The sequence below is a fragment of the Pongo abelii genome, chromosome 7 (assembly GCF_028885655.2).
Source record: "Pongo abelii isolate AG06213 chromosome 7, NHGRI_mPonAbe1-v2.0_pri, whole genome shotgun sequence".
In the NCBI taxonomy this organism is placed as follows: domain Eukaryota; kingdom Metazoa; phylum Chordata; class Mammalia; order Primates; family Hominidae; genus Pongo; species Pongo abelii.
In genome coordinates this window covers 41,072,760-41,091,537 of record NC_071992.2, presented here as the reverse complement: position 1 = coordinate 41,091,537, position 18,778 = coordinate 41,072,760, and the positions used below count along the sequence as shown (strand labels likewise).

The 18,778-nt window shown below is 40.3% G+C and overlaps 1 protein-coding gene across 29 annotated transcripts in view; it reads right to left on the bottom strand.

Moving 5' to 3' along the window:
• ADAM32 (ADAM metallopeptidase domain 32) overlaps positions 1–18,140 on the bottom strand; it is a 203,450-nt gene extending 185,310 nt beyond the window's left edge. For 8 of the 29 annotated variants that reach the window (XM_054561468.2, XM_054561464.2, XM_054561473.2 and 5 more), the window contains exons 1-2: positions 17,835–18,103; positions 7,155–7,234 (exon numbers count right to left, since the gene is read on the bottom strand). In XM_054561468.2, the coding sequence (XP_054417443.1) occupies positions 7,155–7,234; positions 17,835–17,985 (231 nt within the window). In that variant the 5' untranslated portion in view covers positions 17,986–18,103. Of the gene's footprint in view, positions 1–7,154; positions 7,235–17,834 lie in introns of those variants that run through there. The other 21 variants (XR_008527867.2, XM_054561465.2, XM_063726412.1 and 18 more) reach the window with 8 other exon arrangements.
• Positions 18,141–18,778: the final 638 nt, after the last annotated feature.

Here is an 18,778-nt window from a genome sequence, read left to right as displayed (position 1 = left end):
AGAAAAAAAGGAAGGAGTGACAATCCCAACAAAGTCCAAAACCTAGCAAGACAAATTCCATTAGATCTTAAGATCTGACAAACATCGAATATCCAGAGTTTACAAGGAACTTAAGCAAATTTATAAGAAAAAAACAAAAAACTCCATTAAAAAGTGGGCAAAGGATGTGAACAGACTCTTGTAAAGAGAAGACATACATGTGGCCAACAAACATATGAAAAAAACTCAACATCATTGCTCATTTGAGATATGCAAATCAAAACCACAATCAGATACCATCTTACACCAGTTAGAATGGTGATTATTAAAAAGTCATAAAACAACAGATACTGGCGATGTTGCAGAGAAAAAAGAACACTTTTACACTGTAGGAGGGAATGTAAATTAGTTCAACCATTGTGGAAGACAGTGTGGCAATTCCTCAAAGACCTAGAGGCAGAAATACCATTTGACCTAGCAATCCCTTTACTGGGTATATAACCAAAGGAATATAAATTATTCTATTATAAAGATACATACACATGTATGTTTATTGCAGCACTATTCATAATAGCAAAGACATAGAAGCAACCCAAATGCCCATCAACAATAGACTGGATAAAGAAAATGTGGTTACATTGGCTGGGCGCAGTGGCTCACGCCTGTAATCCCAGCACTTTGCGAGGCCGAGGCGGGTGGATCATGAGGTCAGGAGATCAAGACCATCCTGGCTAACACAGTGAAACCCCGCCTCTACTAAAAATACAAAAATTAGCTGGGCATGGTGGCAGGCACCTGTAGTCCCAGCTACTTGGGAGGCTGAGGCAGGAGAATGGCATGAACCCGGGAGGCAGAGCTTGCAGTGAGCAGCGATCACATCACTGCACTCCAGCCTGGTCTACAGAGCAAGACTCCGTCTCAAAAATAAAAAAAAAAAAAAAAAGAAAATGTGGTACATCTATACCATGGAATACTATGCAGCCATAAAAAGGAACAAGATCATGTCCTTTGCGGAGACATGGATAGAGTTGGAATCCATTATCCTCAGCAAACTAATGCAGGAACAGAAAACCAAACACTGCCTGTTCTCACTTATAAGGGGGAGCTGAATGATGAGCACATATGGACACATAGTGGGGAACAACACACAATGGGCCCTGTCAGAGAGCTGGGGGAGGGAGAGCATTAGGAAGTATAGCTAATGGATGCTGAGCTTATACCTAGGTGATGGGATGATACATGCAGCAACCCACCATGGCACACATTTACCTATATAACAAACCTGCACAACCTGCACATGCACCCCTGAACTTAAAATAAATGTTAAAGAAAAAAAAAAGAAGGCCAGGCACAGTGACTCATGCCTATAATCCCAGCACTCTGGGAGGCTGACGGAGGTGGATCACCTGAGGTCAGGAGATCAAGACCAGCCTGGCCAACATGGCAAAACCCTGTCTCTACTAAAAATACAAAAATTAGCTGGGTGTCATGGCATGTGCCTATAATCCCAGCTACCCAGAAGGCTGAGGTAGGAGAATCACTTGAACGCAGGAGGCAGAGGTTGCAGTGAGCCAAGATCGCGCCACTGTACTCTAGCCTGGGAGACAGAGTGAGACTCCATCTCAAACAAAAAAAAAAAAAGGAAAGAAAATTACCAAACTTTAATGACAGAAATTAAAGATCTAAATAAATGAAGGTATCATACATGTTCATAGATCAGAGCACTCAATATTGTAAAAAGAGCAATTCTCCCAAATTAATCTATACATATTAAATGTAATCTCTATCAAAATCCAAGCAACCTTTCTTGTAAAAATGGTCATGCAATATGGGAAATGAATTTGGAGGGAACCATAGGGAAGAATGTTATGGATTGAATTGTGCCCCCCCACCAAATCCATATGTTGAAAACCAAACCCCCAGTGTGGAGACAGGACCTTTAAGGAGATAGAGTTAAATGTGATCATAGAGGTATTTTTAGTTGTTCTAAAAATATATATGGAAATAAAAAGGACTTAGAATAGTCAAAGCAATTTTGGAAAAGATGAATAAAGAATGAAGGATTTACAATACCCAATTTCAAATCTTGGCCTAAAATGCACAATAATCAAAGCAATGAGATCTTGGTGCAAAGAAAGCCAGCTAGATAAATGGCAAAGACATAAAAGTCCACAAATAAACCTTTACATTTTTATTTACTTGATCTACAAAGGTATCAAAACAATTCAGTGGGGAAAGTATAGTCTTTTCTACAAACGGTGCTGGGAAAGTTGGATCCACAGGCAAAAAAACCTGAACTTACATCCTGACCTCACACCATATACAAAAGTTTACTCAAATTGGCTCACAGACTTATGAGCTAGTAGAAAACACAGAAGAAAATCTTTGTGAGCTTGGGTTAGGTAAAGACTTTATATTAGTCTGCTTAGGCTGCCATAATAAAATACTACAGGCATGGTGACATTAACAACAGAAATTTTAGGACCAGGTGTGGTGGCTCATGCCTGTAATCCCAACACTTTGGGAAGCCAAGGTAGGCAGACCACTTGAGGTCAGGAGTTCACGACTAGCCTGGCCAACATGGCAAAACCCCATCTCTACCTAAAAATAGCCAAGCGTGGTGGCACATGCCTGTAATTCCAGCTACTTGGGAGGCTGATGCATGAGAATTGCTTGAACCTGGGAGTCAGAGGTTGCAGTGAGCCAAGATAGCGCCATTGCACTCCAGCATAGACAACAGAGGAAGACTCTGTCTCAAAACAAAAACAAAAACAGAAATGTTATTTTCTCACAGTTCTGGATGTTAGAAGTCCAAGATAAATATGCCAGCAGGTTGGTTTCTGGTGAGGCCTCTCTTTACGGCATGTAGGTAGCTCTTTTCTCACTATGTTCTCATATGGCTTTTTGTCTGTGTATGCATGGAGACAGACAAGGACTTCTCGTATCTCTTCCTCTTCTTATAAGGACACCAGTCCAATCAGATTAAGGTTACACCTCTATGATCACATTTAACTCTATCTCCTTAAAGGTCCTATCTCCATACTGGGAGTTTGGTTTTCAACATATGGATTTGGCGGGGAACACAATTCAATTCATAACATTCTTCCCTATGGTGCCCCCCAAATTCATTTCCTTCTTGCATGGAAAAGCCCCAAAGCCTTAACTCATTCTAGCATCAATTCCAAGTTCAAAATTCCATCTAAATATCACTTAAATCAGGTATGGTTGAGATTCAAGTTATGATTCATCCTGAGGCAAAATTCCTCTACAGTTGTGAACCTCTGAAACCAGACAAGTTATGTGCTTCCAAAATACAATAGTAGAACAGGCATAGAATAGCTATTCCCATGCCAACAAGGAGAAACCAGAAAAAAAAAAGGGGTGACAATCCCAACAAAGTCCAAAACCTAGCAAGACAAATTCCATTAGATCTTAAGGTTCAAGAATACTCTTCTTTGACAGGATGCTCTACCCTGCTGGGCCCACTTGGAGAGCAACTCTCCCATGGCCCTAGGGACTGGCCCCATCCCCTCAGCTCTGTAAAGCGGCTCTGCCCTCACAGCTCTGGGTGACAGCCTTGTTCCTGGGGTAATAAACAGTGACATTCTAGACTACTGAAACCAAGGAGGTGGCCCCACTCTCTGAAACCAGAGAATGCAGCCTTGCCTCCTGGGCCTGTAGCAGGAGTGGCAGCCCTGATGATCTCTGAATTGCTTTCAGGGTCATTCTTCTCTTTTTCTTTTTTTATTATACTTTAAGTTCTGGGGTACATGTGCAGAACATGCAGGTTTGTTACACAGGTATACATGTGCCATGGTGGTTTGCTGCACCCATCAACCCGTCATCTACATTAGGTATTTCTCCTAATGCTCTCCCTCCCCTAGCCCCCCACCCCCCGACCGGCCCCGGTGTGTGATGTTCCCCTCCCTGTGTCCATGTGTTCTCATTGTTCAACTCCTACTTATGAGTGAGAACATGCGGTGTTTGTGAAGAATGATGCATGTTTGAAGCCAGACAACTCTATTGTCCTATCCTGTAGAATCCCAGAAGTTAAACAGCATTCCTTCATTCTATCCAATTTTCTCTGTTCCCTTTAGTTCCAGTTGGCAGTGTTTCTGCTGATATAATCCCATCTCTGATCCTGGCTTCAGTTGACATGGCAGATTAAATAATGAGGAATCTTTTTATTGTCTGATTGTCCAGCTACACCTTTGGTGTTCTTTCTAAAACATCATTTCTCATTTTAAAAAATACAAAGTAGGCTGAAAATTTCTCAAATCTTCAAGTTCTTGTTCCTTTTTGCTAAATAATTCCTTCCATTTACCTCTCTTCTCTTGCATTTTGTATTTTCTATAAGCAGTGATGACAAAACAAGCCACATCTTCAGCATTTGGTTTAGAAATCTCCCCAGCTAAATACCCAAGGTTGTCCCCCACAATTTCTACCTTCTACCAAAGACTAGAACACAATTCAGCCAAGTTCTTTGCCACTTTTTAACAAGGATCTCCTTTCCTCCAGTCTCCAATAACATTTCTCATTTCCATCTGTGACCTCACTAGAAACACTCTTTTTTTTTTTTTGAGACACAGTCTCGCTCTGTCACCCAGGCTAAAGTGCAGTGGCCCAATCTCGGCTCACTGCAACCTCTGCCTCCTGGGTTCAAGCAATTCTCCTGCCTCAGCCTCCCGAGTAGCTGGGACTACAGGTGCCTGCCACCACGTCCAGCTAATTTTTGTATTTTTAGTAGAGACAGGGTTTCACCATGTTAGCCAGGTTGGTCTTGAACTCCTGACCTCAGGTAATCTGCCCACCTCAGCCTCCCAAAGTCCTGGGATTACAGGTGTGAGCCACCATGCCCGGCCCAGAAACACCTTTAATGTTCACATTTCTACCAGTTCTATTCTGTTTATAATGATATGTATATTCCCTAAGACTATAAAAGCTTTTTCTACAAGTCTTTTCTTTCTGATCCTTCGTTAGAATTAACTTTAGCATCCGTATTTATACCAACAGTCCCTTCAAGGCGATCTAGGCTTCTTCTTAGCATGTACTTCACCAGTCTTCTAGCCTCTACCCTTCACTCAGTTCCAAATCCACTTCAACATTTTTAGGTATTTGTTACAGCAGCACCCCACTTCACAATACCAAAATCGGATTACTCTGCTCAGGCTACCCAAACAAAATGCCACAGACAAGATGGCTTAACCAACAAAAATGTATTTTTTCACAGTTCTGGAGGCTGGAAGTCCAAGATCGAGGTGCCAACAGGGCTGATTTCTGGTGAGGCCTCTCCTCTTGGCTTGCAGACAGCTGCCTTCTTGTTGTATCCTTTCATGACCTTCACTTTGTATGCATGAACCCCTAGTATATTTCCTCTTCTTATAAGTACATCAGTCCTATTAGATTAATTAAAGCCCTACCCTTATGACCTCATATAATCTTAATTACCTCCATAAGGCCCTTGACCTCATGTAACCTTAATTACCTCCATAAGGCCCTATCTCCAAATATAGTCACATTAGGAGTTAGGGATTCAACATATGAATTTTGAGGGGCCACAATTCAGTCCATAACAGAGTTCTTAAATACAAAACCAAAAACAAGATCCATAAAAAGAAAATTTGATAAACTGAATGTCATCAAAATTGAAAATGTTTGTGTTTCAAAAAACACCACTGAGAAAAATGAAAAAGCAAGCCAGAAATTGGAAGAAAATAATTCCAAATAGAGAACTTGTGTCCAGAATATATGATGAATTCATAGAACTCAAAAATAAATAAACAACTAAATTTTAAAATAGAATAATTTGAGTAGGCATTCCACAAAAAAGGCATATAAATGGCTATTAGGCTCATGAAAAATACTCAACATAATTATTCATTAAAGAAATGCAAATTGAAGCCACAATTACATACCACTACACTCCCACTACAATAGCTTTAATCTGAAAGACAGAAAACGTCAAATGTTCACAAGTATGTGAAAAAACTGGAACACTCAAAAATTGCTGATGTGACATGTAAATTGGTACAGTCACTATGGAAAACAGTGTAGCAGTTTCCAAAAATGTTAAACACAAACTTATCATGTGCCCAGCAATTTCACTCCTAAGAATCTACCCAAGGGAAAATATATGTCCATACATGAATGTTCATAAAAGAATTATTCATAATACTCAATATCAGAAAACAATCCAAAGTCCATCAACTGGAGAAGGAGAATGGAAAAGCAAAATGTGGTATAGCCACATTTAAGATATAAAAATTAATAACCTGATAAAATGCTACAAAATGGATAATCCTAAGTGAAAAAAGTCTAATACAAAAGCTTACATATTGCATGTTGCCATTTATATAAAATGCCCTTAAAGAGGCAAATACATAGAGATAGACAACAGATCAGCAGTTGCCATGGGCTGGAGAAGAACTACAAATGTGCATGAGGGATCTTTTTAGGATTCATAGCAACATTCTACAACTGGACTGTGGTAATGTTTGCACAATTCTATTTATGTACTGCTGTAATAATTGTTGAGTTGTACACTTAAAATGTGTGAATTCTGTGATGTTGTAAATTGCACCTCAAGAAAACTGTTAAAAATAGAATATTATCAAAAGATTGGTCACTTATAAGCAAAGCTTGCTTAATTATATTTCTTTTTTTTAAATCTCCTAAGACACCTAACATATAGGTATGCACATGGCAAGTCTAGAGAAATAATTGCTAAATAAATCAATGAACAAAATAAAGTATTTCCCTTTCTAATAAAAATAGTAGAATGAAATGTTTCTTCTTGTCTGAGAATTGCTAGGTGTAGGGGTGGAGATTGAGAAACAGGCTTTAGTTAAAAGAAATTGTCTTAGACATTTTGGAGAAAATTATTCTCTTTGTGCTGATGTCCTAGATATCACTCAGATAAAACACTTAATTCTACATTCTCTTCTATATGTAAACTTTTAAAAATAATTTACCATAAGAAAATGACAAACATTAAAAAAAATACAAACCATTCTAATTTACCTATTTGCTTTTACCATCAAAGCTTTTAATTCCTATCAGTAGAAATACGAGAGACATTATATTCATATTAAAATGGGCTTGACATATTTCATAGCTATATAATAAAAATAAGAAATTTCATATAAACATTTAGGTTGTGAAAAAATATCTCTTACATATTCTATTTCTGAACTGTCATTTGTATTTGTTTGGATTTTCTCTGGAATTACGATTTGTAGCAGTGAATTTTGAAAACCTGAAGAGATAAAAAAAAAAAAAAGTTAGTAACCTTGCCTTAAATTTGACTAAATATCTGTTCAGTTTCTCTCATAAAGTTTACTTGTGCAGGTATGGGTGGCTCATCACTGTGTACTTCTATAAAAAGCTTGAAAACACTTAATTTGAAAAACAGACAAGATACTTATAAAAGAACAAAAAAGGAGAAGAGAAGAGGTATGCAGCTCGCACAAAATGTGTGGTTCCTGAAGAAAATAGAAAATACACATCAAAAAAATCAAAGACATACTTCAAAAACTTTTTCCTGAAATAAAAGATTAAAAACAACAGACTAGCAAGTATACTGTATTTCAGGAATAACTGATCATTACTTTAAACTAAAACATATTCTACTGCAATTGTTGGGTTTCCAAGATAAAGAATTCCTTGAAAATATGATAGAAAGAAAAAAAAGAAAATCATGTTATGTATAAGGGGAGATAAGCAGGCTGGCTTGAGAATTTTTACCACAGTATTTAATATTAAAAGACTAAAGAACAATGTCTAAAAAGGAACTTTAAGAAAAGACAGTGAAGACCCTATAAATGTGTACCCAGCAAAAAGGCCATTAAATATAAAGGCAGAAGATAGATATTTACAAGCAAAACTCAAAAAAAAAAAGTTCACATGTGTCTACCACAAAAGTCAGAGACATTTCTCCCAATAAAAATATCAGCAGAGTTGTGGTAAAATGCCTAACAGTGAGAAAAAAAAAAATCTTAAATATAGACTAAAGACTAAAACAACTGTGGGAATCACAGTTATATAACAGATGCAAATGTTAAAAGCTCTGGTTACATAAACATAATATATACAACTTTAGCAACTGTAGCAGAAGAAGAGGAAGATCATATAAGCATACTGATTTCCTTAAATCTGCTTAACAGGGCCGGGCACGGTGGCTCACGCCTGTAATCCCAGCACTTTGGGAGGCCAAGGCAGGTGGCTCACGAGTTCAGGAGTTCCAGATCAGCCTGGCCAACATGGTGAAACCCCGTCTCTACTGAAAATACAAAAATTGGCCGGGCATGGTGGCATGTGCCTGTAGTCCCAGCTACTCCGGAGGCTGAGGCAGGAGAGTTGCTTGAACCTGGGAGGTGGAAGTTTCAGTGAGCCAAGATCACGCTACTGCACTCCAGCCTGGGTGCCAAAGCGATACTCCGTCTCAAAAAAAAAAAAAAGAAAAGAAAAAAGAAAAACAAAATCTGCTTAACAGTGTGATCCAAAAAATGTGACTTAAACCTAAAAACAAGCAGTATAAGTAGAAACTGTTCAATGACATAAAGGTACCGAAAAATTCAGATTAAAAGTAACCATAGTCAGCCAGACAAGGTGGCTCGCGCCTGTAATTCCAGCACTTAACGAGGCCAAGGCAGGCGGATCATCTGAGGTCAAGAGTTCAGCCTGGCCAACATGGTGAAACCGCTTCTCTACTAAAAATACAAAAATTAGCAGGACGTGGTGGCGCATGCTTGTAATCCCAGCTACTCGGAAGGCTGAGGCAGGAGAATCACTTGAACCCAGGAGGCAGAGATTATAGTGAGCCAAGATCACACCACTGCACTCCAGCCTGGGCAACAGAGAAAGACTCTGTCTCAAAAAAAAAGTAACCATAATCATTAAATGCCACAACTAACATCATACTAAATGGGGAAAAGTTGAAAGCCTTTTCTCTAAGAACTGGAACAAGACAAGGATGCCCACTCTCACCACCCCCATTCAACATAGCACTAGGAGTCCTAGCCAGAGCAATCAGGCAAGAGAAAGAAATAAAAGGCATCCAAATAGGAAGAGAGGAAGTCAAACTCTCTCTCTTCACAGACGATATGATTCTACACCTAGAAAACCCTATAGTTTCTGCCCAAAGGCTCCTAGATCTGATAAGCAACTTCAGTAAAGTTTCAGGATACAAAATCAATGTACAAAAATCACTAGCATTTCTATACACCAGCAACAGCCAAGCCGAGAGCCAAATGAAGAACAGGATCCCATCCAAAATAGCCACAAAAAGAACAAAATACCTAGGAATACAGCTAACCATGGAGGTGACCCTACAAGGAGAACTGCAAAACACTGCTCAAAGAAATCAGAGATGACACAAACAAATGAAAAAACATTCCATACTCATGGATAGGAAGAATCAACATTGTTAAAAGGCCCATACTGCTCAAAGCAATTTACAGATTCAGTGCTATTTCTATCAAACCACCAATGTCAGTTTTTCACAGAATTAGAAAAAACTATTCTAAAATTCATATGGAACCATAAAAGAGCCCAAAGAGCCAAAGCAATCCTAAGCAAAAAGAAGAAAGCAAGAGGCCTCACACTACCTGTCTTCAAACTATACCACAAGGCTACAGTAACCAAAACAGCATGGTACTGGTACAAAAACAAACACATAGACCAATGGAACAGGTTAGAAAACTCAGAAATAAAGCCACACACCTATAACCATCTGATCTTTGACAGTCAACAACAAGCAATGGAGAAAGGACTCTCTATCCAATAAATGGTGCCAGGATAACTGGCTACTTGTATGCAGAAGACTGCAAATGAACCTTTTGCCATATTCAATAATTAATGCAAGATGGATTAAAGACCTAAATGTAAAACTTAAAACTATAAATACCTTAGAAGAAAACCCAGGACATGCCATTCTAGACATCTTTGCCTTGGCAAAGGTTTCATGATGAAGACTCCAAAAGCAATTGCAACAAAAACAAAAATTGAGAAGTGGGACTTCATTAAACTAAAGAGCTTCTGCGCAGCAAAAGAAATTACCAACCAGGTAAACAGGCAACCTGCAGAATGCAGAAAATATCAACAAACTATGCCAACAAAGGTCTAATATCTGGACTCTATAAGGAGCTTAAACAATTCAACAAGCAAAAAACAACCCCATTAAAAAATGGGCCAATGACATGAACAGACTCTTCTCAAAATAAAACATACATGTGGCCAACAAGCATATGAAAAACTTATCATTAGAAAAATGAAAGTCAAAACAACAGTGACATATCATCTCACACCAATCAGAATGACTTATTAAAAAGTCAAAAAATAATAGGTGTTGGCAAGGTGGCAGAGGAAAGAGAATGCTTATACACTGCTGGCAAGAATGTAAGTTAGTTCAACCACTGTGGAAAGCAGTGTGATTTCTCAAGGAACCTAAAACAGAACTCCCATTTGACCCAGCAGTCCCATTACTGAGTATATACCCAAAGGAATATAAATCATTCTACCATAAAGACACATGCACACGTATATTCATTGCAGCACTTTTCACAATAGCAAAGACATGGAATCAACCTAGATATCCATCAGTGGTGGACTGGATAAAGAAAATGTTGTATATATACACCATGGAATACTATACAGCCATAAAAAATGAAATCACGTCCTTTGCAGCCACATGGTTGCCGCTGGAGGCCACTATCCTAAACAAATTAACACAGGAACAGAAAACCAAATACAACATATTCTCACTTATGAGCAGAGGCTAAACACTGAGTACACATGGATGCAAAGAGGGGCACAATAGAACCAAAACTTACTTGAAGGTGGAGGATGGGAGGAGGGAGAGGACTGAAAAACTACTTATCAGATACTATGCTCACTACCTGGGTAATGAAATCATTTGTACATAGAACCCCAGTGACACACAATTTACCCATGTAACAAACCTGCATATGCACCTCCAAACCTAAAATTAAAGTTGGAAGAAAAAATGAAATAAAACTTATGAAAAAAATTTTTAAACATGATTCCTTGCTTTGACTGGGAATCAGGGAATTCTGAAGTGGCAGACAATGGATGGTAACATTTGACTCTCAGAGACAGGTGAGCACAATTACCAGAAGAAGCCACAAGGACAGAGTGAAAAACAAAATGCTTTCACCTACAGAGATCCTTGGTAGTATCTAACTGATCACAGAGTCCCTAGGAATGAACTAGATGAGCACTCTCGTCAAGAAAATTCTAGCTTGTGATGTGCAGAAACTGATGCAATCACCACGAGGACTCACAGCCTCTTCCCTTGTTCCTACACCTGACACAGTTCAGAGGCTTACAGCCTTTTCATTAAGGAGTGAGAGTCCTCTTTAGGAAGAACCTTGCCATGCAACCACAGGAATGTGCTGCGAATCGTCCCCTGCAGACTCTTCCATAGTGTCCTGTGTCCTTTTACCATGATGACTATGCCCAGGGGAGGGGAAATAGCCAGACTTTCAGGGAGTATTATTTACTGACTCTGAACTGACACTAATCCTGAGGACTCAAAATACCAGCATGGTCCATTGATCAGAACAGGGACTTATATAGATCAAGGGATAAATTGTGACCTGGATCCATCAATGGTGAATGAAATTATAGTTTTTGTGAAATGAACTAGCTCGTTGAAATTAAAGTCTCATTAGTTAGTTCATGTGAAATTACAGTTGATTAGTAAAAAAAATATAGATTCCAATGTGTTGATTTGTTGAAACAAATCAACACGGCTCCTAATACCTAATATGCAGTTATTGACCTGGCAAATGTTATTTTCAATTCCAATCAGCAATGGTAACAAATGCCTTCATCTGACAAGAACAATAATACGTTTTTCACCACCTTCCCTTCAAGCTGTCAACTGTCCTGTTGTAGCACAGAGGGACACTGACCGTTTTGATTTCCCATTAGAACATCATGCTGGTCAAGTTGCATGATGTGAAAGACATCATGCTAATATATTTAGTGAGCAAGAAGTAGCAAGTGCCCTAGATGTTTCAGTAAGATATATGCATGCCAGAATGTGGTAGAAGAACCTACGGAGGTTTCAGGGATAGTTACAACCCCAAAGTTTCTTGGGGTCCAGTGGTTGCAGCATGCTGAGATATCCTGTACCAAGTGAGATGCTAGTGGCTACATCTTGCATAGCCCACCACAAAAAAAAAGAGTCACAATGAGTGGCAGGCCTTTTTGAGTTTTTGAATTCAGAGATACTACATACAGTTTTGGGGTGTGAGAGCCTGAATCATTTATCGGGTGACTGGTAAAACTGTCAAAATTGACTTGGACCCAGCGCAAGAGAAGAATCTGCAGCAAGTTCAAGATATAGATGGCACTGCCCTGCTTCAGTGTGATGACACAGGACACCCTGAAGTACCCACTGTACTGACACTCATAGTGTTACTCATGTTGCTGCAGTCATCTGGCAGCTCTCCTAGGCCTGGAGAGACTAAGACGACCCCATTCATGTTTTTTGACTGAATGGCCTAGGTTGAGTCATCTCCGTTTCACACATCCTCTTATCGTCCTAGTCTAGGATTCTTCATGTAGCAGTCAAGACAGTGCTTCAAGAGAGCAGAGAGGAAGCTGCAAAGCCTCTTGAGGCATAGACGTGGAAGTCTCACAACTCATTTCTACCACATTCAAATGGCCAGAGCAAGTAATGAGGCCAACCAGATTCAGAGAATGAAGAAATACATTCTACCTCTCAATGGGAGGAATGACAAAGAAATGTTGCAAAACGGAAGCACACACAGGGATGGAGGAAGTGTTAAGGCCATCGCCATCTTTGCAAACAATCAATTCAACACATGTGATATGGCTTTCTACTGTTACTAGTCTGTGCGTTTCATCGTTAATTATTGGTGCCCACATCTCTATAAATAGTCCCATAGCTAAACTCTCTTTATTTAAACCCTTTCAGTGTATCCTCAGTCTCATGACAGGTCTCTAACTGAGACCTACCTGTGTACTTCGGGGGCAAGGGGGCGGTGATAGTTTAACGTCTACTAAATGTGGCATTTCAAATGAATGGGGGAATGATGTAATATCAGTATTCATTATCCGTTTGGAAAAATACAAATATAGTTTCGTATCTAGCACCACAGTGTGGATTACAAGACTTCATGTACAAAGTTACAAAACTGTTAGAAAGACTGAAAGGCTAAATTTTCTAAAGTTGTAAAATAACTTTAAGAAAGTATGGGAAACTATTTGTTTTAATCATTGTACCAAGGGAAGCCTTAATACGGAAAACAAAATGCAGAAGCCATAAGAAAGTGTTGATAAACTTAGTACAAAAATCAGGATATCACAAATGAAAAGATCAATAACACATTGAAGAAAACTTGTGCAAGATATAAAAAAATGATTAATATCCAAAATATATAAAAATAGATGACATACATAAATTTATACAATATGGTTTCATCATTTATAATTTACTTCAAAAAGGATCATATATGTCTATATTTACACATATTTATATCTAAGTGTCTAGAGAAAAGTCCAGAAGAGTACCATCAAACTGATAAACATAGTCGTTTTCTTTAAAAGTATAGTAAAATTGAGAATCAGGAAAGATGGTAACATATAGGGTAGCCTCTTTTACTTCATTTTGAATGTAATCACATATTACTAAATAAAAATTATTAACAAGTTTATAATTATTTTTAAAGTTCCAGGATTTTGATCCAGAAATATATATGTTTAGAAATATCCAGAGATTATTCTGATGTAAAGCCAAATTTGGCCTCAACTATCCCACCTTAGGAAAAGACTGATACATAAATGCGTATGTCACTTCAAAAATCTAGCAGGTATCATAGCTTTTACATTAAATTTAGGCAAAGCCTCAGAATCATTTTCAACAAAACATTGTAGGTAGTCACTGCTACTCCATCGGATGTCAGCTTTTCCCAACTGGTTCTTTCTTTTTTTCTTTTTTTTTTTTTTTTTTTTTGAGAAAGAGTCTTGCTCTGTCGCCCAGGCTGGAGTGCAGAGGTGCGATACTGGCTCACTGCAACCTCCGCCTCCCAGGTTCAAGCAATTCTGCTTCAGCTGGGATTACAGGCATGTCCCACCACAACCAGCTAATTTTTGTATTTCTTTAGTAGAGATGGGGTTTCACCATGGCCAGGCTGGTCCGGAACTCCTGGCCTCAAGTGATCCACCCGCCTTGGCCTCCCAAAGTGCTGGGATTACAAGCGTAAGCCACCATTCCCAGCCTCTTCCCAATTTGTTCTATGTCAAGACTACCCCAATCAAAATCCCAGCAAGCTATTTTGTGGATATCAACCAACATATTCTACAGTTTACATGAGGAGGTAAAAGACCCAGAATAGCCAACTCATTATTGGGGGATAACAAAGTCCAGAAGAGGAAATGGACATACCTATACCATTGGGCCTAACAGTTTCCTTTGTAAGTACATATCCAAGAGAAATGAAAACATATGTCCACACAAAAACTGGTACATGAAGGTTCCTAGCAGCATTATTCCTAACAGCCAAAAATTGGAAATAATCAAATGTCCATCAACTGATGAATCGGTAAACAAACGGGTGAATATATACAATGAAATATTATTCAGTCACAAAAAGGAATGAAGTTCTAATGCATTCTACAACAGAGATGAACCTTGAAAACATTATGCAAGTGAAATAAGCCAGACAAAAAAGGTCATATTTTGCATGATTCCATTTATATGAAATACCCAGAATAGGTAAATCCAAAGGGACAGTGGCTGCCAGATAAATCCAAAGCAGATCAGTGGCTGCCAGGGGCTGGATGGAGGAGGACATGAGGAGTGACAGCTTAATGTGAAAATGCCATCCCCAAATTGCTGAGCAAGATCCCTCAGCTGATGGGACCATCAGCAGTTTGGAGCTGGCATTTTCATTTGAAAGTTTAAATTCTCTCTTCTGAGTTATAATAAAAAAGACAGCCAGGATTTCTTACACTTGTAGTTATGCATATAATTTATAATATGACAGCATTAATAACAGAAGTTCTCATTCATTGCTGGGGTGAATGCAAATGGTACAGCCACTTTGGAAGACAGCTTGGCAGTTTCTTTAAAAACTAAATATACTCTTATCATATGATCCAGCAATAGCATTTCTTGGTATTTACCCAAATGAGTTGAAAACTTATGTCCACACAAAAACCTGCACATAGATGTTTATAGCAGCTTTATTCATAACTGCCAAAGCTTAGAAGCAACCAAGATGTCATTTGGTAGGTAAATGGATACATAAACTGTGGTAGATCCAGACAATTGAATGTTATTCAGCACTAAAAATAAATAAGCGGCCGGGTGCAGTGGCTCATGCCTGTAATCCTAGCACTTTGGGAGGCCAAGGTGGGTGGATCACTTGAAGTCAGGAGTTCGAAACCAGCCTGGTCAACATAGTGAAACCCCGTCTCTACTAAAAATACAAAAAAATTAGTTGGGCATGGTGGCAGGCACCTGTAATCCCAGCTATTTGGGAGGCTGAGGCAGGAAAATTGCTTGAACCCGGAAGGCGGAGGTTGCAGTGAGCCACGATCCTGCCACTGCACTCCAGCCTGGGCGACAGAGTAAGACACCATCTCAAAAAAACAATTAAATAAGTAAATAAGCTATCAAGCCATGAAAAGGCATGGGAGAACCTTAAATGCATATTATTAAGTAAAAAAAAGTCCATCCAAAATGGCTACATATTATATGATTTCAAATACATGACATTCTGGAAAAGGCAAAACTATGAAGACTAAGGAGATGAGCTGTTGACAGCCGCAGTAGGGAGGGAGGGATAAATAAGCAGAACACACGGGATTTGTAGGGCAGTGAAACTATTCTGTATAATACTACAATGGTGGATACATGTCGTTGTACATTTGTCAAAACCATAGAATGGGCAACGTGGAGAATGAACCCTAATGCAAACAAACTGTGGACTTTGGATGATAACAATGTGTCAGGATCCCATGGTGCCAGATGTTGATAGTGGGAGAAGTTGTGCATATTTGGGAACAGGGGCTATATGGGAACTCTTTCAGCTCAATTTTGCTATGAACCTAAACCTGCTCTAAAAAATAAAGTTTATTAATATTTTTTATTTTATTTTATTTTTTGGGACAGAGTTTTGCTCGTCACCCAGGCTGGAGTGCGATGGTGCCATCTCAGCTCACTGCAACTCCTGCCTCCTGGGTTCAATCAATTGTCCTGCCTCAGCTTCCCAAGTAGCTGGGATTACAGGCACGCACCACCACACCCAGCTAATTTTTTTGTATTTTAGTAGCGATGGGGTTTCACCATGTTGGCCAGGCTGATCTCGAACTCCTGACCTCACTCAAGTGATCCACCCGCCTCAGCCTCCCAAAGTGCTGGGATTACAGGCGTGAGCCACCGCGCCTGGCCATTACTTTTATTTTTAATGAATGAAATACACATTCTTACATTTCTATTTTAATTTCTAATATGTTAAACATTGATATAAATCCACATAAACAAAAGCTCTTTAAGAATCTCAATAATTGTTCATGTATAAGGGAGTTCTGAACCCAAAAACTTTGACAACCACTGCATTAAAATTTTGTACGTGTTATGAACTGAATGTATCCCACAAAATTCTATGTTGATCCCTACCCACAATATGACAGTATTTGGTTATGGCCTTTGGGAGGTAAGCAGGGTTTTAGGCATAGAGTGGGACCCTCATGATGAGATTCATGCCCTTATAAGATGAGACATCAGAGAATTTGCTCCTCCTGTCTTTCCCTATACACAAAGAAAAGGTCCTGTGAGTACGCAGGGAGAAGGTAGCTGTTTACAAGCCAGGAAGAGAACACTCACTCCAATCTAACTAGGCTGACACCCTGGCCTTGACCACACCTCTGCTATGCTGCAGAGGTAATTATGGCAGGATAGGAAGAAGAGTAGGAAGAGTTCTCAAAAATTTACAGTATCACCAGGGATGCTTACATGCAAGTAAAATGTTTGGATATGCCCGTATTTTCCTTCTCTTATAACATACTATTCTGAATCTTGTCAGCCAGAGTCAGTACATAGCATGTCTTACTTCCTCCCTCTCCACAGTGGTCCATTTGCATTGTTTGGAGGTAACCACAGTTTATTTAGCAGTTCTCTTACTAATGAACTTTTACAGTTTTTCAATCATTTTGCTGTTAAGTACTATATTAGTCAGCTCCCACTGCCATAACAAAATAGTGTAGACTGCATGGCTTAAACAACAGAAATTTATTTTCCTCATAGTTCTAGAGAACTATGAGCTGGAGTCTCCCTCTGTTGCCCACTGCACTCCAGCCTGGGCGACAGAAGGGACTCGGTCACACACAAAAACAATTTTTTTAATTTATAAAAAAGACAGGATCTCTGTCGCCCAGGCCGGAGTCCAGTGGGGGCAATCTTGGCTCACTGCAGCCTCCACCTCCTGGACTCACGTGGTCCTCCTCCCTCAGCTTCCCGGGTAGCTGGGACCACAGGTGCGCACCACCACCTCGGAACATTTTTTAAAATTTGTTTGTGGAGATGGGGTCTTGCTGTGTTGCCCAGGCTGGTCTCCAACTCCGAGGTCAAGCAATCAGCTCGCCTCAGCCTCCCAAAGCCCTGGGATTACAGGCGTGAGCCCTGGTGCTGGGCCCTGAGTCGCTTCTCCATCCGGACCGGGCGCCTAATCCCCCGGAAAAGGCCCCATTGCCAGGGTGACAGGACCAAAGGGACCCAGGCAGGGAGGGCCCCGGGCTTTGCAGGGAGTCGGGCCGCAGTGTGACGAGCGCCCGGACTAGCGTCCGGGTCTGAGCTGGCTCACCGGGTCTTGACGCCAGGAGGCCGCAGAGCCAGGCCAGCAGCAACCAGAGGCGGAACATAGTGCGGCTTCGGGGCTGCCAGCGGGAAGCCGTTGGGACGCCGGGAGTTGCCGGGGACGCGCGGACGCCGGGGGCCGCTTCCCGCACGTTCATGGGACAGCGTTCTCCGGAGGCCCCGGAGCCCGGGGTGCTCTCGGTGTTTAGCGTCCGGAACACGAAGGGCCCGCAGCGTGCGCCCCGAGGCTAAAACATCCAGCTCCCTTCCCGGCGCACCCCAGCCGCGTGGTTGCTGGAGCCACTGACCACCCAGCGCCCCCTGTCGAGATCACGCTTGTAGTCCTCCTCTAACTTTTCGCTTTGCGTTGCTGGACCTTAAGAACTGACACACTTATTCACAGTCAGCGTGTGCTCTCCTGCACCAGACACTTCCCAGTTGCTTTGTTTTTGGGACGGGGGTGCTCACTATTCTGCCCAGGCTGGTCTCGAACTCCTGGGTTCAAGCGATCCTCCCTCCTCAACTTCCTGAGTAGCTGGGATTACGGGCATCCGCCACCGTTCGGGGCTTCCTAGGTCCTTTCAAAAGCGAATATGTAATACTTTCTAAATTAAAATCTATATACACACCTAAAAATATATTCATATTTGCCAAACCTGTTTCTAATATTTTTTCAAAACTATTTAGCCAGATGTGTGAATATTCCAAAGAAGGGAAGAGTGAGCCGCTTTTCAATATGAAACGCCAGCTCTTCATATTTTTGAAGAGCGCCAGCTGCATTTTTTTCCCCACTGACGCTGCCCAAATGGACTTCACAACCAGGCTTTTTCCTCCAATCTGGTTCTCCGCAGGCCATTGGCTAAAACTCATGTGATGTCATTCTATTGTTCAGAAACTTCTCAGGGCAATAAATACTCATTTCATGTAGTGAAAGAGATAGAGAAGATTCTT